The sequence below is a fragment of the Podarcis raffonei genome, chromosome 2 (assembly GCF_027172205.1).
Source record: "Podarcis raffonei isolate rPodRaf1 chromosome 2, rPodRaf1.pri, whole genome shotgun sequence".
Taxonomy (NCBI): Eukaryota; Metazoa; Chordata; class Lepidosauria; order Squamata; family Lacertidae; genus Podarcis; species Podarcis raffonei.
Window position 1 is genome coordinate 868,499 of NC_070603.1, and position 27,292 is coordinate 895,790.

Here is a 27,292-nt window from a genome sequence, read left to right on the forward strand (position 1 = left end):
GACACTGCTGCACCAACTAAGGTTGCCAGCTGAGAAGAAGAAAAGGAAGGAAGGAAGGAAGGCAGAAAGACGGCCCCTTAAGATAGACTACTCCTTAAGTTTTAACTGTGGTTTAAGCTGAGGAAGTCAGCAGGCATGATGCTGCTCTGTAAAGTTGTTCAGAGAACTTTGGCTGAAGTATAATGAATTATCTTTGATAATAGCAAAAGATGTGGTTTTCCACAACAGGGAGATAAATATTGTTCTCTGGCTACTTCCTGCAGACCAGAAACCACAGCTCAAGTCATTGCTGCTGGGCCAGTGAATAAAATTGGCACTGATTCATATTGCACCCACATTTAAAAGCAACTCTAAAACACCAGACTCAGCAAGGGTTGCCACTTCTTTTTTGCTGGGTTTTTGTACAGTTCCTGTGCCCTTAATAGCTTCATGACAGGCAGAAATTCAACAAGTGCAGGAATCCCAGCTTGAATAAGTAGGAATGCTGAGAGGAAGACCTGGTGAATTTCTGCCTGGCACAGGAGCCCTTGCCAAGGCAAAAGCATAGGCAGTTGTGCTCTAGGAATGGAGAGAGCACAGCTGCAATTGCCAAAAGTGTGCGCTCTTGGTTTGTTTCAGCATTTATAGCCCACCTTTCTAAACGTTTAGGGGCCTATTTGGGATAAGAGCCAGAATTTGACAGCCAAAGTTGTTCCTCCTCTTAATAATGGTCAGGGATTGTGTGTTGCTCAGAGGCCTGAGAGTTCCAGCCTCACAGCCCTGGATAACTTTGGCCAGTGGCGGAGCAAGCCGATTGGGCACCTGGGAGGCGTGCGTGTCCTGTGCCCAGGGGCGGGACCAGCTGCCCACGGGGGCAGGGCGAGCTGGGTCAGGATGCTCTGCGGGGCCTCCAAGGGGTCTGCCTGCCTCCTCCCACTCGGCCGCCCTACAGCTGTGGGGGAGGCGCCGTCAGACTGTTTGGGGTAGCGTGGAGCCTGCGGGCGCCCAAGCCACTGTGTCACTCCCAGGAGAGACGCATGGCTTGGGTGCGCTGCAGGCCCCGCGGTGAGTGCCGCCCGACATTTTGTCACCCCCTTCAGTGGTGACACCTGGGGCGGCCCGTCCCCACTGCACCCCCTTCCCCTGCCTGACTCTGGCAGAGAGAGATGCCCCTTCACCTTCCTCCTGTTTAGTCAGAGATAGGTTGCCACTCAAATGTAAAGCTCTGAGGCCGTCACTCACCTTGGCCCTTTGATTCTGGAACCAAACTTGCACCACCCGAACAGTCAAGCCTGTTTCAGCTGCCAACGTCTCCCTCACCTGCCCAGCGTGGAGAGTGGAAAAGCGTCTGGTTAAAAAGAGTTCCATCCCTCTCAGGTTGGGGCTAAGAGATGCTATGTGCTGCCAAAGGATTTGCAGGTTCTCCTCTCCCCACACCTGATTGCTAAAAGAAAGCAATCTACCCGCCTCCAACTCCTCAGGGCTGAAAGTGGGGCTTGTTCAGCCTACAACAGGGGTCAGCAAACTTTTTCAGCAGGGGCCGGTCCACTGTCCCTCAGACCTTGTGGGGGGCCGGACTATATTTTGAAGAAGAAAAATGAATGCATTCCTATGCCCCACAAATAACCCAGAGATGCATTTTAAATACGTAAAAGCACACATTCTACTCATGTAAAAACACGCTGATTCCCGGATCGTCCACAGGCTGGATTTAAAAGGTGATTGGGCTGGATCAGGCCCCCGATCCTTAGTTTGCCTACCCATGGCGTACAACATTGTCTGTGGGTAGGGATCGACAAAACTAATGTTGGTCTCTCACCCTTTATTTTTATCTTCCAGTCTTAAATTCAGTTCTCCACATTTCCAGCTTGTGATTTGTTTAAAAATGCACAAAGTTCCCATGAAATTTTGTCAGAGTTTAGTGACATTTCTCCTAACAGACACTTTTATAAACAATTCCTCCCTAACATTTGCAAAGCTAAGCAGGGTCTGGTCTGGTTTCAAATTGGATGGGGGGGTTGCATATTGAGATGCCTGCATTGGGGGGGTCGGATGACATGACACTGGCTGGTCTCTCCCGCTCTCAGATTCTAGGATTCTGTGAACTGAGTGTGGGCTTGTTGTGGCCTGCGTCTTGCTTTAAGTGTTTTGTTTAAAAAACTTTTTAAAATTATCTTATTGCCTTGAATGGAGGTTTAGAAGGCAATTAATAAATTGATGACAACAAATGCATTTTGAATGTTTGATGTTTTACTATGTTTTATGTATGCTGTAAGCTGCCCAGAGTGGCTAGGGAAACCCAGCCAGATGGGTGGTATACAATACTATATATATATAGGCATTTTTGGACACATTAGTTGGAGAACTGGATCAGAGCTGAATGAATTTTGATGAATAGCTGCATTCCAGTTCATGTAATATTTTGCATTAAAATGAGGTTTGCATTAAAAGATAGGTTGATATCAAAATGTGAACTAAAATTAATCTCTCCCCAATCCTATGGGAAGAATTCAGGATATTGCTAAGCCACTTTTTCCGCCAGTGCAAACATTACTGCTTGCCTAAGGCAACAATCTGCCGTCTTCTCCCCTGACCCCCCGGGTGTTCTGGGGGTTCTCCCACCCCCAACAGCCAATGGGGAGGGGGGACTGGAGGAGAGGGCGGGGAAACTCTCTTATCCTCCCCCATGCAAAGGGATCTTCCGTGATACTGGACCTTCCGGCAGGGCTTGGAGGAGACTTCGAAGGAGGCCTTGAAGGCACGGCGCTGCTGTGTGGTGAGGATGGTCCGTGGCCGCTTGGAGCGCTTGTGGTCCTTGGCTTCCTCGCTGCCTTTGCCCTGCGGGTGGCTCCCATCCTCATCCTCGCTCTTCACTATGAAGGGAAAAGGAAAACACCGGACTCAGGATCCCAGCCCCATTGGGTGCCCAGTGGGAGACAGCTTCTCTGCCCTGTCCCCTTCAAGAAACGCAGGTGCTCCTCATGGTCACTTCTCCCATGGGAGCCCCTGCCTCAGGGATCTGTGCTGTGGGTGGGGAACGTGCAGCTCCCCAGTTGTTGCCAAAATATGTCTCCCCTTATCCTTCGGTTGGCCAAGCTGGGTGGGAATGAAGGGAGTTGGAGTCCAACAACATCTGGAAGCCCCCCAGGGAAAATATACCGGTAAATTAGCATTGCTAGCACGTATACTGGCTAGGTCTCCTATTTCTTTCATCTTAATGAGAAGCCTTACAAATGAGAATTGAGGCGGCACCTTAAATGCCACCAGCCTTTGTGGACCAGAGTCTATTCCATCAGATGCTGCAAAAGCTTATGGCATTAAAAAACTGATTCATCTTTAAGGGGCTGCAAGATTTGTTGCTTTTGCTGCAACAAACAAGCATGGCCTCTTTGGGGCACAAGCCTGGGCAGTGTGGATGGAGGTCTTGGACTGTCCAGATGACAAGACCCCCTCTTGGCCTTGCTGAGGTGGTCCAAAGGAAAGCAGAGCAACACATTTGGCACCAGCTTGGTGGCAGGAGTTGCCGGAAGGGACTCCCCTCTAGATTGGTGTCAGGTTTACTCCTGAGCCTTCTCCTGAAGATGTCAGGCTGAGGTGGCATTGAGCCAACTGCTGCCACCAGAGGCTCAACGTTGCATTTTGCTACTTGTGGCCAAAGGGGAACATGCTGCCCCACTGCAGCTCTGCAACTGCCCCCCCCCCCCGCTGAAGCCTGCTTTGCCTGGGTTGCGTGGCAACAACTGCAAAACAGCCGTGCCTGCTTCTAGTGAGAGCTCACAAAAATCTCACGACATCCCATGCTCTGCACAAGATCTCATGAGATTTTAGAGAACTCTTGTGAGATCTCACCAAACTCCGCTGCCACTGTTGGTTCTGCTTCCCTGGCGGGTGTGTTTGTGCCGGGGGAACACTGCCTGGTGGGCTTCTGCTGCCTGAGGCAGTCGGTTCACCTTGGCTCATAGGAGGGTCAAGCTGTGACAGCCCCCTTGCCCCATTCTGAGGAGCTGAGCACTGCCTCCGCTGGGAGGATGCCACGGCCCCTGCCTCTCCTGTGAGCCAGTGCTGCATGCAAGCAGTGAGATGGGTGCAGAGATGGCACAGCGGAGGAGGCCTGGACCGAGTGCGAGTGGAGACACGGCATGCACACATTGGAGGAGGGTGCCCCTCAGGCTCCTGCTGCACGGATAGGAGCATGTTAGAACATAGGTTCATTCATTTCAGTGGGTCTGCTCTAAGTAGGAGTAGCTTTGGGTACAACCCTCTGTCTTTTAAGGTTGCACCTGTTCATTCTAGCCCCTTATCTAAGGTCAGCAGCTTCACAGGAGGATGCCACAAAGCCTTGTTGTTCCCGGTTGAAACAGGAACTTGTGCATTGCATTCTTAAGCCTGGCTATTCATCCTGAATTTGTTGGGTTTCCCCTGCCCCGCCCCACAGAAGTGTGATTTGGATTGCAGATGGGGGCTTTGTGGGTGGCAAATTTGGAACTAGAGTGGGAGGGCATGGTATACATTTTCCTACATAGGACTGTGCTTATGTGGCCTCAGATGCCCGAGAGCTGGTGATAGGACTCTGGAGTGGTGACTCTGCCCATTTGCCTCCATCCCTACAAAGAAGGTCTCACTGCTCTTGCCTCTCACCTGACTCAGTGGGAGCGGGGCTGATGGCGCTCAGCATGTCTCTCTCCTTCTCATAGTCACTGCGGCAAAGCAGCTGCCCTTCTTTGAGGACAAACTCATCGCCACGCTGCAGCCGCCTCTCGCACTCACAGCAGGAGAAACAGTGGACATGATAGACGTTTTCCAGCACCCGCATGATGAACTCTGAGGGAGCCACTGCTTTGAGGCAACCACTGCATTTAGTCTGGAAGAGCCTGAAAAAAAAGGGGAGCCAGACATTGAGGCAAAGCAAATATGGTGGAAAGAGACCACCCTTGCAAAGAAGTCCACCTAAGCTACTAGCCCATTTTTGCTAGGCTTGGTGTACCTACCTGTGTGCAGCTACATTTGCTTGGTGAACCTACATACATTCCTGGGTGTGTTAATAAGGTGTGGCACATCAGCAGCCTGGAATCTGGAACTCTTTTCCAATTTATGAAGATTTTCCTATCTGATCAGCCATGAGTGAGTCTGACTTACCTCAGGCCAGACGGACAGACTTGGCCATTTGTTAAGGAAGGATCTCGGGTGATAGATGTCAACTCAGCCTGGCCAGCTACCAGGAAGGCAAGAGGCAAAGCTAGTTCCTGCTTCACCACCACTCTCTGCTGGGGTGGCTTTGCCCCCAGAGCCTGCAAACATACCAACCATTTTGTTTTCATGGTTCATTCAGACGTGCCAGGTCTGTTCTCCCAGGTGGACAACAAGGCTATGCAAGCCCTCAGCCAAAAAGAAAAAGAAATCCAAATCCCAAGCTAGGATTTACCTGCCCTGCTCTTCGTCTAAGAAGCTCAGAGCTGCTTATATATATTTTCCCCCAGAGTATCTCTCATCCATTGTGACTACAAGATGCTGGATTAGATCCCGTAGGGCTCTTCGTACCACTTCCATGGGTTTGTAGGGGAGAATCAGCAAGAAAGCAATGGGCTGACCATCTTCCCTGCCAGCTGATTCTCTTGAGCAAATGCTTCATCCATACTCACATATGTTATCTCAGCAAACACAGGTTTGGGAAAATACATTTGCCAAGGCAACTTCTTGTTCCATCTTTACTTCACTGTAAGGTGGCAAGGCCTATGGCTTTCCCTTTATTTTACTTTGATTTATCTGTATTTTTTAGAAATAATAAATAGTTAACTCTTTATTGTTGGCTTTTGCTTTGATTTAGTCAAATCCAGATTGCTGGACACATAATAATTTTCTTACTGAGGTTCCTAAACATAAACAAAAACAAATCCTGATCGACGATTATGAGGGAAATGATGGGGCAAGTTCTCTGCTTGGAACTCCTTGCAAGGGTTTAGCTCCTCCAATTTAAGTGAAGTGTAACACTGGGCAACAATTTTTTACTTTTTGAATGTTGTCTAGATTTCTACAACTGATTTAGGGTATTTTTGCACTGCTGAATCAGGAAATGGCATCCGTTTCTCGCCATCAGGTCAGGTTTACTGTAAACTGAATGGTGGGCATTGATAAAGGTAAGTACACGTAAATTGCATGTTGCTTCACCATTTTTCAAACTTCAGTGCTTGAATTTCCATTTCTTGGAACTCCTGGAATGCTCAGCAGCAGGGAGGTCTCTCTTCGGAGTCCAACAGTAGTCAGCCATCATGACTGTGTCCCAGTGACCCTGATACCTGGTCTCCATCTCTTTCATGTCCTGATGGAATCTCTCCCCCTGCTCGTCACTCATTGAACCCAGGTTCTCAGGAAACCGGTCCATATGTGAAAATAGGTAGTGCATCTTGACGCTCATGTTGCAGCCCAGGTTTCTGAAAGCAGTCAGCATGTTGTTGACAAGTTCTGCGTAGTTTCTGGCCTTATTGTTGCCAAGAAAGTTCTTCACTACCAGAACAAATGCCTTCCACGCTTCCAGTTCCACTTCGTTCATTGACTTTCCGAACTCTGGATCTCTGATGAGCTGACAGATCTGAGGACCGTCAAAGAGGCCAGCTTTCAACTTCTCCATGGTCAATCCTGGAAAAGCCTGGCACAAGTAAGTGAAGCCGTCACCATCCTTGTCCAGAGCCTTGGTGAACTGCTTGATTAAGCCGAGCTTGATGTGCAGCGGTGGGAAGAGTATTCTGTCTCTGTCCACCAGAGGGTCGTTGATGACGTTCCTTTTTTTGCAAGGCACCAATTCCTCCCACACAGGCCAGTCCTTCTTCATGTAATGCTGAGCACGGTCCCTACTATCCCACATGCACAGAAAACATGGGTACTTGGTGAAGCCAGACTGTTGTCCCAACAAAAAGTTCACCATCTTCAGGTCAACACAAATAAACCACTTATGCTGATCATAACCAATTTTCTCCAGCACATACTTCACCGCTTCATAGTTCTCCTTCAGTGTACTCGAGTGAGCCAGGGGTATAGAGGCAAACTGGTTGCCGATGTGTAGCAGAACACATTTCAGTGATCGCTTGCTGCTGTCAATGAACAGTCTCCAATCTTTGGGTTCATACTGTGGCACTCCAAGCTTGAGCAGAAGCTGTGCAATATCTGCACAGTACACCAAGTCCTTCTCTTCCGAGAAAAAACGGAGGTACTCTTGATGCCTGTTGTGGAAGAAGCTGATGTGAGCACTGTCAGAGAGGAGGCTTTTTCCTTCAATCTGGATGCCAACAGTTCGGCAGAGTCCTTTGACAAGCTGAGGTCGCGAACTAGATCATTCAACTCCTTTTGGGAAAATGGATGTGGAGCATCATCTTCAAGAACCACTTCTTCTTCTTCATGTCCTTCAACACTGGAGGCATCTTTGTCACTAATGTCAGGAAGTTCTCCGAAGATAGGCACTGGAATTTCATCACAATGAGTTACAGGACGACGTGCTGAATGAAGATCAGGATACTTGAGGCTGCTCCGGTTCTTTCTGTTGATCCCAGCTGCACCAATTTATGGAAGATTTCGAGGTTTTATGACTTCAAATTGATCCCTTTTTGACATAATCACCCAGAACTATCGGACCTGAATACTTCTTGTCATTAAAATAATCATTTCCAATCAAAACAATTATTCAGCATGGCATTTTACCCCCACCAACTTCTTCTAAAATGTTCCACACAAGCGTACATGTGAACAAAAATGTAAAAAAACTTGACCTGATTGAGCAATACCAATGTGATTTTTGGATTCAGTGCATCAGATTCGTCCTAAATCAACTGAAAAAAACCGCAGACAACAAATTTGTTGTTGACCAGTGTAATGCCCTCCGTAAAATGATGGTGGCATTATGGCATTTCACCCTGACCAACAGGAGGGCAAGCCCTGGGCAGAGAAGGAGGAATGTTGAGGAATTCTAAGCAAACTCAGAGCAGCAATGGGGCACAGCAGATTACCCCAAACAGCAGGGGATGAGAAACAAATAGAGGGATGGGAACAGTTGGCCTCTTGGATTTTTGGAGGTTGGGCTGCTGTTACAGGCACAGGAGCAGAGCCTTTAGAAAAAGCTGGCAACCCTAGGTATGACTTGCATCATCATGCGGTGGTGGGGAGGACAAAAGGCAAGGAATGGATCTCTCTAGCTGGCACACCAATTCTGATGGAACAGGTTAGAAATGGGAAAGTACCAGAGCTCAGATTTCCTCTCCTAAGAGTCAGAAGCCTTTTTCTAACCTTCCAGCTAGGTGCAGCATCTCACTAAGATCTCACTTTGAAACAGTGAGAGGAACTCCTTGAGTATTTTGTACTTTCACAGTGTGGAAAGCAACATTTTAAATGTGCAAATTATTTTTCAGTCAGGGATGGGGAGCCTGTGGCCCTACAAGTGTTGCTAAACTGCAGCCCCCATCAGCCCCCATCTGCATGATCAGTATTAGGGTGATGGGAGTCGTAGTTCAGCAATGGCTGGGGTGGGGCAAGCTCCCCATGCCGGTTTGAAATGCCAATTTATTTTTAATGTGTGTTTTGTTGTTATGTCTATGCCCCCCCCCTTGTAAACTGCTTGGGGGGGAATAGTTTTTTTAAGTGGGGTGTAAATTATTTAAAATAAATGACATCTAATTATTATTACAGTTAAATCAGCATGAAGCAACACATTGTAAAAGAACAAGAGGCTACCATGGAAAACCGCACCCCCATGCCATATTATTTGTGACACAGAGTTTCACGTACCCTGCAATGTGATGATGCTATACTGAAAGTTTCTGCCCTGCCAGACCACATCCTGGCCTCTAACAGAAAGAAGCAGGAGTTGGAGAACCACATACAACACACGAGAGAGCCAGTAAGGTGTCGTGGGTAGAGAACTGCACTCCAAACTGATGAAATCCACGTTCAATTCCTCACTCAGTCATGAAGATCAGTGGGTGAACTTATCCTACCTCACAGGATTGCTGTGAGAAGACAGGGGAGAACCAAGCATGCTGTGTTGAGCTCAGGAGGAAGGAATGGCAGGAGATTCATGTAATAAACCAGCCAAAATGATATTGTCAAGGGGTGAGTGAAATGATTCAGCACAGGAAGAATGCCACAGAGAGGATGCCATTCTCAATGGAAGATTGGTGAACAATGCAATCTTGCATTTCACCTTCCAGTGCAGCAGGATTTTCAAGGGATGCTAATGGAGACTGGGAAATGCCCCCCCCCCAGCCAACACCAGTGCAATGGCATGACTTATGCTTAGAATGACTGAGGCAGGAAGGCCTCCACCCCCCCGCCCCACTGTTCAGCCTTCTGCTGTGAGGCAAGATCATCCATCTATCAAGCGATATTATCCTGATCAGAGTGGGCCACAAACAGCAAGCAGAAGAAACGCAGAGAAAAAACACCCTCAAGGGCTTACAAAAAAACTTGAACCAGTGTTTATTTACTCCTCCAAAGCCATCAGTTTTGGTCACTTGATCTGTTAACTGGTGGAATAAATCTGCACAAGTCTGCATGCGAGAAAAACACTTTCAAAGACAAAAAGAAGAATACTTCCTTAGGTTTGAGATAATGCCTGCAATGACACACACCAGCATCATCTCAGAAGATGCATTTTTTTACCTCTTGCACACAGGAAAAGAGACCCCTGCAGCTTCGTAAATTATAATAATCTTCTGTCTGATCAATTGGGGCTCACATACTGTATGTATTTGTTGTTGTTGTTCAGTATCACCCTTAATTCTAGATCCCTTATCACCTGTTCTAACAGATTGAATAAATGTTGCAGCTTTAAGGAAGAGTGAGCTTTGGAAAAAGTGGAATAGAAATTTATAAAATAAAAACAGTTTCAACGATTTGCAAGCATTACATACTGCAAATGAAGTAGGGGCTTAGGTCTTTTTCCAGATGTCAACACAGATAAACTGTAAATCTCCCATTGCATTTTTCCCTTGCTGTGTCAGAGGAATCCTTCAGTTTAAGTGAAATCTACCTGAATTGTCCAGCTCTGTCTCTTCTAATTTTTTGCAGATCCCATTTTCTTCCCTACCTGTAGCATCACCTGCCAATTTGACAGCCACTCCTTCCACCGAAGACTCATTCCCCCCGCCCCCCCCCCCCCGCCGCTGGATTCATGACCCTCAGACTTCCTTTAACATCTTCTGCCCCTGGAAGGAGAGGCGTTTGAAGGGAGGAATAAATAAGCCCAGCAAAGGCGTTTGCAGCAGATGGTTCTGATGAAGTAATTTGGGAGCTACGCAAACGTGTGTGGGGCGGCTCACTGGGCTGACAGCTTCTCTTTAGCCACTTGACAAGAGAAAGTAATAAAATGAGGATTAATTAGGCTGTTGTTTAAACACACACGATCCTCCCAGCCAGCAGGGAAACTCATAAACCAGGATTGAGAACAAGACGTGGGTTAATCCTCCCAGCAAACTCTTGCCGAGCGCGGGATGGAGAGGATTTACCCGGGAGGGCCACTCATCCCTTCCGAATGCCGCCCTGCCTGGATTTGCACTTTTGCTTGAATGGGCTGGGGCTGTTCTGATTGCAGGGCAAGGCTGGGCAGGATTCCTGCCCGCGTTTTTCTTTCTTGTGGGCTGAGAACGAGGCAGGCATATAGATGTAGACAAACAGAAGCAGAGCCTGAGCGCCAGAGAGAAACAATGCAGGCAAGGATGTATGGAAAGCCAGGGTGGGTGGAGAAGCGCATGGGTAGGCAACCTAAGGCCCGGGGGCCGGATCCAGCCCAGTCGCCTTCTCAATCTGGCCCGCGGACGGTCCGGGAATCAGCGTGTTTTTACATGAGTAGAATGTGTCTTTTTATTTAAAATGCATCTCTGGGGTATTTGTGGGGATAGGAATTTGTTGACTCCCCCCCCCTAAATATAATCCGGTCCCTCACAAGGTCTGAGGGACAGTGGACCAGTCCCCTGCTGAAAAAGTTTGCTGACCCCTGGAGTAGCGGCAGTGGCGTAGCGTGGGTTGTCAGCACCCGGGGCAAGGCAAGTAATTTGCTCCCCCTAACCCGTGGATTTGCGCCCCCTAACCCTAACCCCCAGATGTTGCGCCCGGTGCGGCCGGCCCCCCCCTGCACCCCCCACGCTACGCCACTGAGTAGCGGGAAGATTGTGTTGGGCTGGAATCTAAGAGACCTGGGTTCAAATCCCCAATCAGGCCAGAAGCTGAAGGCTGGGTGGCCTTGAGCCAGTTGGCCTAACCTACTTGGCAGGGTTGTTGTGCAAATAAAATGGAGGGGAGAGGGAGAGAACCATGTGAGTTCCTGGGGAGGATATAGATGCAACACATATACGGGGAGGAAAAGACAGGTAGTCCTGTGGTGGAATTTCAAAACTGATCTCAAAACCTAACATTCAGAATTTTAAAAATGTATCATCAGAATTGTACAGTTTTGATGATGGGTGAAATGAGGTTTGACCAAATAATATTGCAAGTGCTGGCAAGTGTTGACTGCTGCTGGTCAGATACGGACGGCTGCTGCAGAATATTTGGATCACTATGGCCCCTCATTTTGAGGGGACCTGGGATGTTGAGAGGGCATTCCTTTAAACTCTGAAAGACACATAGTTGTAGATTATTGCAAAGTGCTCAGTGTGGGTTTCCCCTTGGGCCTGGACAAGAGGCTCCAGATGGTGCAAGCGGCTGCGGCTGGACTGTTGATGGGGACAGACCATCACCAGCTCATAGCTCTGGTGCTCAACAGCCTGCAATGGCTGCCCACCTGCTGCCAGGCCAGGCTCAAGGTTCTTGCATGATTTACAACTGGGGTACAGGATACCTGGGACCACTTGGCTCTTTATATCCCTGCCAGATCACTGAGGTCTTTGGGGGATTCATGGCTAGTGCTCCCCCATGGCTCAGATGCATGGCTCATCTCCAGCAGGGCCCAATGTTTGGGCTTGCCCCTCTAGCTCAGGTCAGAGAGGCCCCCTCCCTACTGAACTTCCAGCGCCTACTTGGATTTTGTCCAAAAGTATGTTGTCCTGCCTGGCCCTTAACCGTATTGGCTGCTAGGGAGGCAAAGTTCCTCCAAGCTAGAGTCAGCTTCCAGGATCAGAATCTGTCGTCCATTACTATGTCTAAGGCAAGGTCCACCCATGTCCTCCTGGGTACTGGGTACAAACCTCCCTTCCCCTGAGGATATTGGAACAGGTAAAGAAGTTACACATATAAAACAAGAATGAAACTTGGACATTCCACAGTGAAGAGGGACTGGAATAGTCCAGGGGCCACTGTCTCCAGCCTGGTGCACTCCAGGCATTGTTGGGCTCCTACTGCCCGCATCTCTGATCACTGGCTGTGGCAGCTGGGAGTTTCTGTCTCACAACTTCCAGAAGGTGCTGGGTTGGGGAAGGCAAATCAGGGTCATTAGGTACATTGTGGACATCTGAAGGCAGCCCTGTTTAGGGAAGTTTTTAATGACTGATGTTTTAATGTATTTTTAATCTTTTGTTGGAAGCCTCCCAGAGTTGCTGGGGAAACCCAGCCAGATGGCCGGGATATAAATAATAATAATAATAATAATAATAATAATAATGATGATGATGATGATGATGATGTGCCTGCTGCATTCCCAAGTTGCCACTCTTCAGAGAGACTGCTCCTGCTGCCCTGAGATGAGTCAGTGCAGAAGCCCTTGTACAATGCCCACTTCCCCATTGTTCCTTTTCCGTCAGCAGTTGCAGGCAAGAATCACTTGCCTCCCATTGTCCCATCTCTCTCCAGCAATATTCAGTACCTGAGTGTGCTTTGCTTTGTTAGGTAGCAAGCACAACTGCTCTTCCAGGCCTGCTGCCCTTAATAAGCCTCTGATACATGGACAGCTTAGAAAAGGTAAGCCTGGATGTGTTTGTTCTCTTTCCTGAGTGAAATGGTCAGAGCAGGCTTTGCGGTGGCACTTTTCCTTTGGCGGGTGAGGGATGGAGGGTGGCAGTGTCTTTATGAAGATTAGATGAAGAGTATGGCTTGCAAATGAGCAGAGGCACACAGGAGCTCAGGCAGCCATAGGACATGCCTGGAATCCCAGATGTTAAGAATTTGTGGCATACTGCTTCTGTCAAGACAGCCCTACCATGAGGCAAGGAGAAAGGGACCAACTCCAGAGCCCAACTAAGGTCTGGTCTATAGACAGGTTGTTGCAGAAGGAGGTCGGGAAATGGACTGTGCCACTTCAGACTGCAGACAGAGCAGAGAGCACACAGAGAGAAGCTCCTTCCACCTAAGCAGAGTGGGTGCCCCACCCAGAAACACCAAGCCAACATGTGAAGAGTTCCAGCATCTCCACTCTGCCTCTTCTCTCCAGAGAAGATGGAAGGGTGGCGTGTATCACATTTTGGGATGCTCCCGTGCATCAAAAACACCCTGCAAGTATTGGCACAGCAAAGAACCAGGATTGGAACTTGCATCCCTGCTGTTCTTCTTTTCCATTGCAGGGAATTGTTTACACGGAGAAGCATTTAAAAGTGACCTCCAACCCCTACAGCCTGCAGTGGTGCAGTCCACTCCACCATATTCCACACCCTCCAAAATTCCTCAGATGAAAATAGGGGCATTGGCATCCGAGGAATGTTGGAGGGTAGGCAGTTGGTGTGTTGTGTTGTCGTTGTACATGTGATTTAAAACTGGAAACTTGATTAAGAAATATTATTATTTAAAAAACAAAAACCAAGCAGTGTGGCAAAACCTGGTGTGTGTGTGTGTGTGTGTGTGTGTGTGTGTGTGTGTGTAATGCACAGAGATTAAAACAAAATGTAAAAAAGCTGAAGTGACAAAACAGTACGCAGAGGTAAGTAAATAGATGTATTATGATGCCTGTGTCCGTATGTCCCCACACCATATCATTTATATGCCACCTTTTCTACCCAGGCACCCAAACAGACCTCCCTCATGTGGCACCAACCTGAGAGGAGAGGCTCAGCAGCCTGGTGCGACCATGACCAGACAGGAGGGAGGTTTTCCTCTGGGTGGGTGGGAGAGCTGACAATTTCACTCACATTTCGTCTTTCTGGTGCTGCCTCTTCCCCAGACCGGCTGCTGCACTTGGTCATCTCAACAGCAGATGGGTGGGAGAGAAGCGCCGCAAAACCAACCCGCTAATCTAAACAAAGGAGAGGAGCCGCCAACCCCAATGCCCAGCTGGCCGCACAGCCACCCCCCAAGACACACAGAGAGAAGCTCCTTCCACCTAAGCAGAGTGCACCGCCCCTGTGGGTCCCCAGAAACACGAAGCCAACATGTGAAGAGTTCCAGCATCTCCACTCTGCCTCTTCTCTCCAGAGAAGATACACACACACATGGGGAGGAAAGCTCAACAACTTTGCAGGTGTCAGGAATTTTACTTTTTGAAATATGGCCACCCTAAGAACAACAGCTTTGGGCAGGAGGTGAGAGGGCTCTGACAGGGCAAACTGCGCTTTGCGAAGGAGCCCTCATGCCACCTTTCCAAGGCTGCTGCTGCTGCCGCCCCAGGAGCTGCTTCCATGGGGGAATTTGGAACGTCCCATGATGAAGTCAGAAGCCGTGACAGCTTCAGGAATTTCACAACTGTCCTGGCAAAATTAGGGAACTTGGAGAGTATGACTTTTCCATCTCAGGCCTAAAATTTGACAATATCTGCATGTTTAAACATGGATGTGCCATAGTCACAGAGAAAGCAGAGGGTGTGGGTTTAAGATGAAGAGCAAACTGGATGCTCAGGTGAGAATCCCCTCCCAGGCTCACCTTCCTGTGGCAGAGGCGGTGTCAGGGTGGTGCAACTGGTTTGGCCACACTGAGTGCCACACTACAGGGGGGCAGCACAACATGGGCGTAGAACGGAGCAAGAGAGGCAGGGGGGGCACTGAATTTTAGCATCCTACAAGACACCACTGAAATTTGAGAGAAGAAAGTCCACCTCTGCCTGTAGCCTCTTTGCCCAGATGCTTTCTCTTCCAGCTGGGCTTGATTCCCGTATCCAAGCCCAGCTGCTGGGAGGAAAACTTCACAAGGCCAGTGATGCCACTGGCCCTTTTCTACCAGAGGCAGGGAGGCCGCTGCAGTCGTACCAGCCCAGCCCTTGCCCCTGCTTGAAATCAGTCCGATCCCAGCCTCACAAAGTGGCGCGGGGGTGCTCATGCAAAAAGTCTCCTCTTTAGCGGAAGTGGGTTTGTTGTGGAAGTCATCTCCCAGCCAACTCTAATTACACAGCATGGATTTGCCAGTATGTGGTTGAATACGCCACCCACCACCTGCCACCTGCTAGGGACAGTCTGGAAGTACAAAGGGAGAGGCTGTGGAAGTCTGGGCTGATCAGGGTGGTGGTGGTGTCAGAAACGTCATTTGGCCCAGGGACTCAAGATTAAAGGGGGCCTCAAGTTTAGACGCTAGTTTAGTTTTTGGCATTTGATCAGTTTCACAACTTGTTTTTATGCAGAGTGGAGCAAAAGTTACACATTCTCTCATTTAGAAAAGGCTAGGAAAGCATTTGTTAAACACGCACACGGATATTCAAATTCTAATTTTTGTGCCGTAGTTTGTTTTGCAGGTGTTGCCATTTTAATTTTTATAATGCCTAGGGGTCTCACGGATGGCTAGAAGCGGCCAGGACATGGTGGGAGGTACACAGGAGAAGCAAGTTGTGTTTTGCCACCAATCTGTGTCTTCTCCTCATGTGCAGAGCTGCCTTCTCTGTTGTGAAGCGTTCCTTGAGCTCACCGTGGCAGCTCACACAGACACAGACCAGCCTATTGCTAGTCCTCACTTCTTAGGAGGAGGCTGTTATCTTCCAAGGTCTAAAAATCACAGCATTTACCAGAAATCCCCCCTGAATTTACATCTTAGGGGATTGATGGCTACGCCAGGGTGACCTGCCTTCATCGGCTCCCCTCCTCACTCCATAACTCAATAATGCCTCCCCCTTAAGCCCCGAAAACAAATCCACGCCTCTCTGCACTAATTGAAGAAAACAGGCAGCGAGGCCTCATAAACACGGTGTCAGCTCGCATTACGCAAAATTAAAATTCTCAGCACTAGGAATTCCTAAAGAGGCTGCTTTTTTAATATCGTCCGAATCCGTTTAAGCCTGGGTAATATTGTTTAGGTTGCCATGGGAACAGAAGGCAGCTCTGTTAACCACTGGTGGATTGAAAACTAGTTTATTATTGGTGCCGGATTGACAGACACGGTAACTGGGGGAGTCTGTGCGATACCTGTAAGATGGGACAGCTGCAATTTGGGGCAGCACAAAGGGGTTGCTTTCACACTGGGGCACTTCAGCGCAGCTCAGATATTATTTCCCTGCAATTAGCTGGCAGCAGGATTAAAACAGAGATTCCACACAAGCACTTAATGGAGCGCCATATTATCCAGCAGCCCCCTTCCCCACGGTCTTATAATGTTTACTCACAAGTAAGTCCTGCTCAGCAAAGGTTTCCAGCAATGTTACTCAAACGCTTCTTCCTTGTGGGTTCAAGTTTGCTTTTTTGATTCTTGATGAGCATTGGTGGGGGGATTAAATATAAATAGCCTATCATTTGTCCTTTGAATAGCCACTCTGATTACCCCCAATATTGGTTTTGGTTCCCACAAGGGGGTGGGGGAGGATTTAACTACTGATTTCAGATCATTTTCTCCTTTCCATTTGTAATAGTGAAATAATGCTATTTCTCTATAAAATTGTGGGGGGGGGGAATAGAAGAAAGTAATTAAAGACAACAATTGTATTTTTCTTTCCCCATAGAAACAGAAACTGATACTGGAACAAAACAAGGACTTTTCAAGGGACACTCCATCACTCATCAGGCTGAAACAAACCTGCAAACAGGAAATGTCTAATTAAAGGCACAAGAGCCATGAGGTGCCTCAAAGGCTGCAACTATGTTCTATTACAAAAATAAATAAATACTGCAACAAATCACGTCAGAAAAGAAAGGGAGGGCACACCACCAAAAACATTGAAATGGAAAGGGCTAATGCCATTGTCATCGGAATGCTCTCTAAGAAGGAAGTGAGCAAAGGACAGTAAGTCCAGAGGAAATGGCTAGGGCAGAATTTTAAAAAGGCCAGTGTTTAAACAGGCAGATTCCACAGGGCCAAAGACTAGATTGCCACCCTCTCAGGGAGCCAGCTGCCCTCAGTTTGGGGGGGGGGGGAGGTGCTGCCACACCCCAGTGTTTTTCAAGAGAGATTTGACTCCCGGTTCAGTGAGCTTTTCTGCATTGAATGGGGAGGGGAGAGGAGCACCTTGTCTTTCATTTCAGACAGCAAAAGGTCTCAAGCCACCCTCATGCCTCAACCCCTGCGTCCTGAGCCCTACAGAAACTAGGCCTATGTGAAAGTAAAGGCATTTGCAACTATTCTTCCCTTGTGATCTGCCCTTCCTTACTCTGCTGTCTTGTCCCTGCCAATAGCTAGTCTGTTCACTCCTCTGGGCAAGAAACGAATGCTTGCTCCACTTCTAAGCACTCAGCTGCAGTGCACCAGTACACCCAAGCCCGCTCCCATCAAAGACTTAGGGCGTGCTGATGAATGGGAAGCTTGGGTGGGATCATGAAGTAGCAACTTTTTAGCTTTGCTTAGCAAGGAAAACTCAGCAAGGTGCAGGGGCATAGCGTGGCGGGGGCAGAGGGGCGGCAGCCCCGGGTGCACCATTTTTAGGGGGCACAAGCAAGGCATTCCCACACAGGGGATCCCACCCTGCCTGCTACCAGGGGTCTCTGGGTCCCTGAGCCTGGCCTTGCTGCCGCATTCCTGGCCCCCTCACTGAATGGCTGCCTGGCCAGTGTTTGGGTGGGGGTGGAGTTGCCTGCCAGAGTCTACTGGCTCTACTGGCCAGGCTCCTCCCTGCATGGGCAGGCGGGGGCACAACGCAGCCCCGCTTGGCTCTGGTGGCCACGGCTGAACTGTGCACAGGCTCTGTGAACCGTTTGCGCCCGTGCTTATGCGCCCAGCTGTGTTGGTGGCCAGAGTCCAAGGGTGCAATGATGCAATTTCCCTTGATAATGAAAGCAAAGAGGCAAGCCAGTGGTCCATCGTGACCTCTGGATGGGGTGAATTCTGTGGGGGAAAGGCACAGAAGGGGCAGTCTGCATTTGGGGACACAGAAGAGCTTTTTCCCACAGGTTAGATTTCTGAATGAGAAATAACAGTACATTTCACATTAACACTGTTGTTCTCAAAACCCTTCCTCTGAAATAAGGACAACCTTTTTTTGATAATGTTCAAGTGAACATCCTTAACATTGCAGCCGTATTTTAATGCCCAGTATAAAAGGGCCTTTCCTTTAAGAAAGCACAAGGATCAAGAAATATGGGAGTTGAGGGGCAGCCCCCTTTCTGAGATGCGGGTGCTTGTTGCCTTCATTCCCCCCCTCCCCTGACTCCGCCTCTGTCAATCACTACATGAAACTTGATCCAGACTAATTTTGCAAAAGGTTGCCTTTAATTTTTTTTTAATGATATAATGTTTTGTGCCAGAAAACTAGAGTTTGTGGCACACAGTCCAATTACTGAACCCCCTTCATGTATGTTGTGAACCACCCTGTGATCTTTGGGTGAGGGGCAGTATACAAATGTAATAAATAAAAAAATAAAATAAATGTATGCATAGTGACAACCAAAAATGTTTGCAAACACCCTCCCTTTCCTATTGAATTCTCTCATCCCCCCCATCCAGTAACTTCTGGGTGTTCCTGTACCCAGATATGATCCAATCAGGAGAGCTGAGCCGCATTCCCTGCATTTTGAATCAAAACTGGATCCAAGGAGCCTAAACGAGAAAACTCTCCTCAAGTGCCTGTAAGAGGCCTTGTGAAGTCCTGTGGTAACAGCATGGAGAGCCCTGACCTGAGCCTGGGAAGGCTAATTTGGAGAATATAAAACTGTACCAGTGGGATTAAAAGGTGTTAATGAAGCAGGACTTGAGGCCACCTCAAAGGCGACTGGGTCCCCTGCTTCATGAAGCCGCTGTGTTTAGTTAGGGTTTAGTCAAAATGAAGCGGTCCCTGGCTTAAGAGCGGGTCTGTTTACTCAGCGCTGAGCTCCAAAATCCATCCTTAGCTGCCTGAAATATTGAAGTGGAAGGTTTAAAGCTGCTTTCCAGATTGCCAGGCCAGAGCCAGGAGCAAGGGATGAAGGAACCCTGGAAATACAACAATACTCCCCTTTCATTACTAGGAGTTTTGATTTGAGTCCTACTAACAATGGCAGTGTGATGAGCAAAGTTTGAAGAGGGAAATCTCTCCTTCTCTCTGCCTTTCCTCCCTCCTCCAACTTGGCCTTGTTTCCTTAATGCCACAGAGAAGCAGAGATTAAAAAGCTGTGTCTGAATCGTCCGTGGCTCCAGGTCTGATTCAGCATGAGGTGAAAGGCAGGGCTCCAAGGTGTCTTTGGGCCTCTCAGAACAGATGGGCATCTGAACGGGATGCCCAACACATCAACTTTGCCGGTGGAAGGGTCTTACGAAGGCTGACTGATCAATCAATTGGTGGCTTCATCTGGTGTGTATTGGTTGGATGGACAAGAAACACTGACCTCTTGTCTCACAAATCAACTCTTGGAGGCATTCAGAGATCATCTAGACCTCCTTTTGTGCTGCATTTCTAGGCACAGATTTATGCTTTAAAGTTCCATGTCCGGAGCCAGTGTGGTGTAGTGGTTAAGAGGGGTGGACTCATAATCTGGTGAACCGGGTTCGCGTCTCCGCTCCTCCACATGCAGCTGCTGGGTGACCTTGGGCTGGTGACACTTCTCTGAAGTCTCTCAGTCCCACTCACCTCACAGAGTGTTTGTTGTGGGGGAGGAAGGGAAAGGAGATTGTTAACCACTTTGAGACTCCTTCGGGTAGTGATAAAGCAGGATATCAAATCCAAACTCCTCCTCCTCCTCCTCCTCCTCCTCCTCCTCCTCTTCTTCTTCTTCTGAAACGTTTCTGTTTGCCCTGGCACTTTCCCAGCAAAAACTCGTTCTTTACTGCTGAATTGGAGCAAATGGCAATCCATGGTAACCCAAACTGCCTTTTGTTCAGATTCTGCTGGGGAAAGTGGCGGGCCAACAAAACCTGCTTGAACCTATGCCTAGAAAGTGCGAGGCAAAAGGTAAGTGCGGATGAGCCCTTTGTTTGGGACCATGACCACTAGGATGCCAAGTGTACCCGATACATAATGTATACATACACAATTGTTGTTTAGTCGTTTAATCGTGTCCGACTCTTTGTGACCCCATGGACCAGAGCATGCCAGGCACTCCACTGCCTCCCACTGCCACTGCCTTCCACTGCTTCCCGCAGTTTAGTGAAACTCATTTTAGTAGCTTCTACAGCACTGTCCAACCCTCTCGTCCTCTGTCGTCCCCTTCTCCTTGTGCCCTCCATCTTTCCCAACATCAGGGTCTTTTCCAGGGAGTCTGCTCTTCTCATGAGGTGGCCAAAGTATTGGAGCCTCCGCTTCACAATCTATCCTTCCAGTGAGCACTCAGGGCTGATTTCCTTCAGAATGCATAGGTTTGATCTTCTTGCAGTCCATGGGACTCTCAAGAGTCTCCTCCAGCACCAGAATTCAAAAGCATCAATTCTTCGGCGATCAGCCTTCTTTATGGTCCAGCTTTCACATCCATACATCACTACTGGAAAACCATAGCTTTAACTATACAGACCTTTGTTGGCAAGGTGATGTCTCTGCTTTTAAAGATGCTGTCTAGGTTTGTCATTGCTGTTCTCCCAAGAAGCAGGCGTCCTTTAATTTCATGACTGCTGTCACTATCTGCAGTGACCATGGAACCCAAGAAAGTAAAAATCTCTCACTGCTTCCATTTCTTCCCCTTCTATTTGCCAGGAGGTGATGGGACCAGTGGCCATGATCTTTGTTTTTTTGATGTTGAGCTTCAAACCATATTTTGCGCTCTTCTCTTTCACCCTCATTAAGAGGTTCTTTAATTCCTCCTCACTTTCTGCCATCAAGGTTGTGTCATCTGAGGTATCTGAGGTAGACGATATTTCTTCCAGCAATCTTAATTCCGACTTGGTATTCATCCAGTCCAGCCTTTTGCACGATGAATTCTGCATATGTTAAATAAGCAGGGAGACAATATGCAGCCTTGTCGTACTCCTTTCCCAGTTTTGAACCAATCAGTTGTTCTATATCCAGTTCTAACTGTAGCTTCTTGTCCCACATAGAGATTTCTCAGGAGACAGATGAGGTGATCAGGCACTCCCATTTCTTTAAGAGCTTGCCATAGTTTGCTGTGGTCGACACAGTGTAAGGCTTTTGTGTAGTCAATGAAGGAGAAGTAGATGTCTTTCTGGAACTCTCTAGCTTTCTCCATAATCATAGAATCATAGAATCATAGAGTTGGAAGAGACCACAAGGGCCATCGAGTCCAACCCCCTGCCAAGCAGGAAACACCATCAGAGCACTCCTGACATATGGTTGTCAAGCCTCTGCTTAAAGACCTCCAAAGAAGGAGACTCCACCACACTCCTTGGCAGCAAATTCCACTGTCGAACAGCTCTTACTGTCAGGAAGTTCTTCCTAATGTTTAGGTGGAATCTTCTTTCTTGTAGTTTGGATCCATTGCTCTGTGTCCGCTTCTCTGGAGCAGCAGAAAACAACCTTTCTCCCTCCTCTATGTGACATCCTTTTACATATTTGAACATGGCTATCATATCACCCCTTAACCTCCTCTTCTCCAGGCTAAACATGCCCCGCTCCCTTAGCCGTTCCTCATAATCCAGCGCATGTTTGCAATTTGGTCTCTGGTTCCTCTGCCTCTTCTAAATCCAGCTTGCACTTCTGGGAGTTCTCGGTCCACATACTGCTTGAGCCTTCCTTGTAGAATTTTAAGCATAACCTTGCTAGCGTGTGAAATGAGTGCAGTTGAGCTGTAGTTGGAGCATTCTTTGGCACTGCCCTTCTATGGGATTGGGATGTAGACTGATCTTCTCTAATCCTCTGGCCACTGCTGAGTTTTCCAAACTTGCTGACATACTGAGTGTAGCACCTTAACAGCATCATCTTTTAAAAATTTTAATAGTTCAGCTGGAATATCATCACTTCCACTGGCCTTGTTATTAGCAGTGCTTTCTAAGGCCTATTTGACTTCACTTTCCAGGATGTCTGGCTCAAGGTCAGCAACCACACAATCTGGGGTGTACGAGCCATCCATATCTTTCTGGTATAATTCCTCTGTGTATTCTTGCCACCTCTTCTTGATGTCTTCTGCTTCTGTTAGGTCCTTACCACTTTTGTCCTTTATTATGGTAATCTTTGTACAAAATGTTCCTTTCATATCTCCAATTTTCTTGAACAGATCTCTGGTTTTTCCCATTCTGTTGTTTTTCTCTATTTCTTTGCATTGCTCGTTTAAGAAGGCCTTCTTGTCTCTCCTTGCTATTTTTTTTTGAAATCTGCATTCAATTTCCTGTATCTTTCACTATCTCCCTCGCATTTTGCTTGCCTTCTCTCCCCCACTATTTGTAAGGCCTCGTCGGACAGCCACTTTGTTTTCTTGCATTTCCTTTTCATAGAAATCATAGAAATCATAGAATCATAGAGTTGGAAGAGACCACAAGGGCCATCGAGTCCAACCCCCTGCCAAGCAGGAAACACCATCAGAGCACTCCTGACATATGGTTGTCAAGCCTCTGCTTAAAGACCTCCAAAGAAGGAGACTCCACCACACTCCTTGGCAGCAAATTCCACTGTCGAACAGCTCTTACTGTCAGGAAGTTCTTCCTAATGTTTAGGTGGAATCTTCTTTCTTGTAGTTTGGATCCATTGCTCCATGTCCGCTTCTCTGGAGCAGCAGAAAACAACCTTTCTCCCTCCTCTATGTGACATCCTTTTATATATTTGAACATGGCTATCATATCACCCCTTAACCTCCTCTTCTCCAGGCTAAACATGCCCAGCTCCCTTAGCCGTTCCTCATAAGGCATCGTTTCCAGGCCTTTGACCATTTTGGTTGCCCTCCTCTGGACACGTTCCAGTTTGTCAATGTCCTTCTTGAACTGTGGTGCCCAGAACTGGACACAGTACTCCAGGTGAGGTCTGACCAGAGCAGAATACAGTGGCACTATTACTTCCCTTGATCTAGATGCTATACTCCTATTGATGCAGCCCAGAATTGCATTGGCTTTTTTAGCTGCCGCGTCACACTGTTGGCTCATGTCAAGTTTGTGGTCAACCAAGACTCCTAGATCCTTTTCACATGTAGTGCTCTCAAGCCAGGTGTCACCCATCTTGTATTTGTGCCTCTCATTTTTTTTGCCCAAGTGCAATACTTTACATTTCTCCCTGTTAAAATTCATCTTGTTTGTTTTGGCCCAGTTCTCTAATCTGTCAAGGTCGTTTTGAAGTGTGTTCCTGTCCTCTGGGGTGTTAGCCACCCCTCCCAGTTTGGTGTCATCTGCAAATTTGATCAGGATGCCCTTGAGTCCATCATCCAAGTCGTTGATAAAGATGTTGAATAAGACCGGGCCCAAGACAGAACCCTGTGGCACCCCACTAGTCACTCTTCTCCAGGATGAAGAGGAACCATTGATGAGCACCCTTTGGGTTCGGTCAGTCAGCCAGTTACAAATCCACTGAGTGGTAGCATAGTCAAGACCGCATTTTACCAGCTTCTTTACAAGAATATCATGGGGCACCTTGTCAAATGCCTTGCTGAAATCAAGGTAGGCTACATCCACTGCGTTCCCTTCATCTACCAGGCTTGTAATTCTGTCAAAAAACGAGATCAGGTTACTCTGACATGACTTATTTTTCAGAAATCCATGCTGACTATTGGTGATCACAGCATTCCTTTCCAGGTGCTCACAGACTGTTTGCTTAATGATCTGCTCCAGAATCTTCCCTGGTATTGATGTCAGACTGACTGGGCGGTAATTATTTGGGTCCTCTCTTTTCCCCTTTTTGAAAATAGGGACAACATTTGCCCTCCTCCAGTCTGCCGGGACTTCGCCTGTTCTCCAGGAATTCTCAAAGATGACTGCCAGTGGTTCTGAAATCACATCTGCCAGTTCTTTTAATACTCTTGGATGCAGTTCATCTGGCCCTGGAGACTTGAATACATCTAGACTAGCCAAGTATTCTTGTACTATCTCCTTAGTTATTCTGGGCTGTGTTTCCTCTGCTGAATCATTTGCTCCAAATTCTTCAGGTCGGGCATTGTTTTCTTTATCGGAGAAGACTGAGGCAAAGAAGGCATTGAGGAGTTCAGCCCTTTCTGTGTCCCCTGTTTGCATTTCACCATCTTCTCCTCTTCTCCTTTTCATTGGGATGGTTTTTGTTGCTGCTTCCTGTATTATGAGCCTCCATCCATAGTTCTTCAGGCACTCTGTCCACCAAATCTAAATCCTTAATTCTGTTCCTCACTTCCACTGTGTATCCAGAAGCTGATGATCTGAGCCACAGTCAGCTCCAGGTCTTGTTTTTGCTGACTGTATAGATCTTCTCCAACTTTGGCTGCAGAGAATATAATCAATCTGATTTCGATGCTGCCCATCTGGGGATGTCCATGCCTTGTCGTGGTGAAGGGGCTTGAATAACTCAGAGAAGCTATGAGCTATGCCGTGCAGGGGCACCCAAGACAGACAGGTCATAGTGGAGAGTTTTGACTAAATGTGATCCACCTGGAGCAGGAACCAGCAAGCCTCGCCAGTATCCCTGCCAAGAAAACTCCATGGACAAAGACATACACAATACTGAGTAATTATACTACTGTGTTCTTTCTTTTACTGTATTGTTCCTGGCTATTCTTATTCGTTTTTCTTCTTGGAGTTTTAATTGTTCTATCTACTTCTGTAAAAGAAAATGAAATAAAGAAATATTTGATGCCATATCTCATAGATAAGTTATTATACCATATTATTATGATGCCCTGTCCTCAGTGGGAGCTAAGTGCAAAATAGCAACTTTAGAAAGAGGAGTGCATACAGAATTAAGAAAAATAGCATTCCAGCCCAGCAATTTGTTTTCAGTACCAGAACTTGAGTTTACAGTTACATTGGAGAGGCCAAACTGGGGAGGGGGGAGTTGCTATTGTTTAAACAATTGGAGCCAGAAATCCTCCAGAAATCTACCAGTAGAGCCTTTTCTACCTTTTGCCTTTTACTGTTGTAAATTGATCCTTTTGGAGGTCAGCTACTGGCACCCAGTAGAGCTTAATCTGTCACCTTTTAGCACTGGAGTCAAGGAAGTCCTTCACCAGTTGACCCTCAGCAACCATCAGGCTAGGGAAGCAAGGGGCTGGTCTCAAATAATAGAGATGGTGACAGAAAACTGGTTACATTCAGAAACTACAGGACCTGGGAGAGCTCCTGAGGAGAGCAGGCGTTGTTACAATGACATCTAAAACCCACCTCAGGGCTCATCCACACTTCCTCTTGATCCACTTCTTTCCCCTGGGGGAAAACCTCTATTGAGCACTCAGCAGGAGGGAATAGCAATTTGGGGTTTCTCTGGATTGACGTTTGCTCCGATTTAGCACTAAAAAGCAGGTTTTCCCTGGGAAAAGAGTGGAGCAAGGCAAAAACCATTTGGAAAGTGTGGGTCAAGTGGAAAACCGCTTGGGCTCATGCTTTCTAGGCATTGGACAATCGGAAGTGTGAATGAACCCTCAGCCTAACCAAAGACCCAGTGACGTGCGGTCAGTGGGCGAGGGGGATTAGGCTAGCCTCCTAAATATTCCCTGTAAATGAGAGTATTACAAGTATTAAAGCCTGGTGCGTCCTTCCCAAAGCCTGGGAAGCTTCTGCCTGGCTTAGGGAGGGAAGCACAATGCTCACACATGTGACGTCAGGACATTGCAACATGCACAACATCCCCGTCCCCCCATTGTCCTCGTAAGCTGGCGCCTTTGGCCGTAACTGTTCCCCTATGAAAAATTTCACCAAACTCCACTGCCAAGGACTGAGTTCCAACTTCGAAGTGACATTTCAAGGAGTTGTGCCCTGTAATGTTGGGGCTTCAGATTGTCCACTCTGCCTTATTCCATCAGAGGTTTATGGAAGAGCAAACAAAATGGAATTGTAGGTAGGTGAGGCAATTCAGTTGAGGGTTATGTGTGAGCAACCAGTTCCCATTTCTAGATTTGGTTACATGTTCTCACATTTCACATGCTCTTCCTGGGCAGAACTTCAGAGGGGTTTCCATCAGATCACCCCTTGACCTTGTCTTACTACTGCTGCTATTATCACCATCATAATAATTATTATTATCCTGCTGCTCTGCCAATGATCTTCTAAGTAGCATTTATAGGGTTAACATCCCATCCAGGTAATGCCCTGGCCCTTGGCAAATGGCTTTTTCAGACTTTCACCTCAACCACTGTCCCTGTGATCCACAAGATTTGCCTGATTTCCAAACTGGACTTTGTAATAGACTCCACTTCTAGCAGTGAGCAGCCAACCCCCTCAGACCTCGCTGAAGGGGAAAACCCACCCATCATTCTGGATCTGGACCGTGGGGCCAATTCTGTAGTTCAGATGAAAGCATCCAGCTGAAGTAAATCCAATGCACCAATGCTGAAAAAGGCTTTTGCTGCGAGACCACCTAACGTGGTCCAACACCAGGAGTTCCCCCCAGTTATGATTGGGTGAAATTTGAACTATGGAGTAGGACAATGACCTCTCCTTTCTAAGAGTGCTCAGTCTTGGTAAGGTGAAGCTCTCTTTCAGCATGGTTAGGAGGGGAAGCCTGAGCAAGTCATCAACCTAAGACCCCAGAGATGTCCAGCAGAAAACCAGCCTGCAACACAACTGAGAGAAGAGCAAAAGACCAGGTCATGTGACATGTCTGACCATCTGCAATGGCTTCCAAGGTGATGCCCTCCAGAAGTTGTTGGACAACAACTCCCATCAGCCCCAGCCAGCATGGCCAATGACTGAGGGTGCTGGGAGGGCACCACATTGGTCAGCTTTGCCTTACCCCATAGCACTAAGACCAAGGGATACAGCAGGAGGCAATACTGGAAGAGTGTGATGAAGCCTGAGGAGGTTTGATGTGTAGGGCAAGAGGCAGGGAGGAGGAAGCAAATATAGAGTAATGATTTCTGACTGGCCAGTTGTATGATTTTTGCAGCAACAAAATTTTTACCCAAACTTTCCCAGGAAATACTACTAGTAGCTTGCATAGTCTGCACTGAAGCTCTTGTCCTGTCCCAAGCAGTGGTTGACTTCTGTGTTATCCTTTGCTGGAGTTAGTACTGTTAAAAAAAAACCAAAACAGGTACTAACCTTATGGAGATATTCCTAAGTGATGTGAATGACTTACACTCCCTTTTCTGGACATTGCCTCACTTGT

At 47.6% G+C, this 27,292-nt stretch overlaps 1 protein-coding gene across 5 annotated transcripts in view; it reads right to left on the bottom strand.

Moving 5' to 3' along the window:
- Positions 1–27,292, bottom strand: part of LOC128403947 (LIM/homeobox protein LMX-1.2-like) — an 84,817-nt gene that overhangs the window by 7,205 nt on the left and 50,320 nt on the right. For all 5 annotated transcript variants that reach the window (XM_053369176.1, XM_053369166.1, XM_053369184.1 and 2 more), the window contains 3 exons: positions 4,618–4,850; positions 2,695–2,852; positions 1,222–1,299 (listed from right to left, as the gene is read on the bottom strand). In XM_053369176.1, coding sequence (XP_053225151.1) covers positions 1,222–1,299; positions 2,695–2,852; positions 4,618–4,850 — 469 coding nt within the window. The remainder of the gene's footprint in view (positions 1–1,221; positions 1,300–2,694; positions 2,853–4,617; positions 4,851–27,292) is intronic.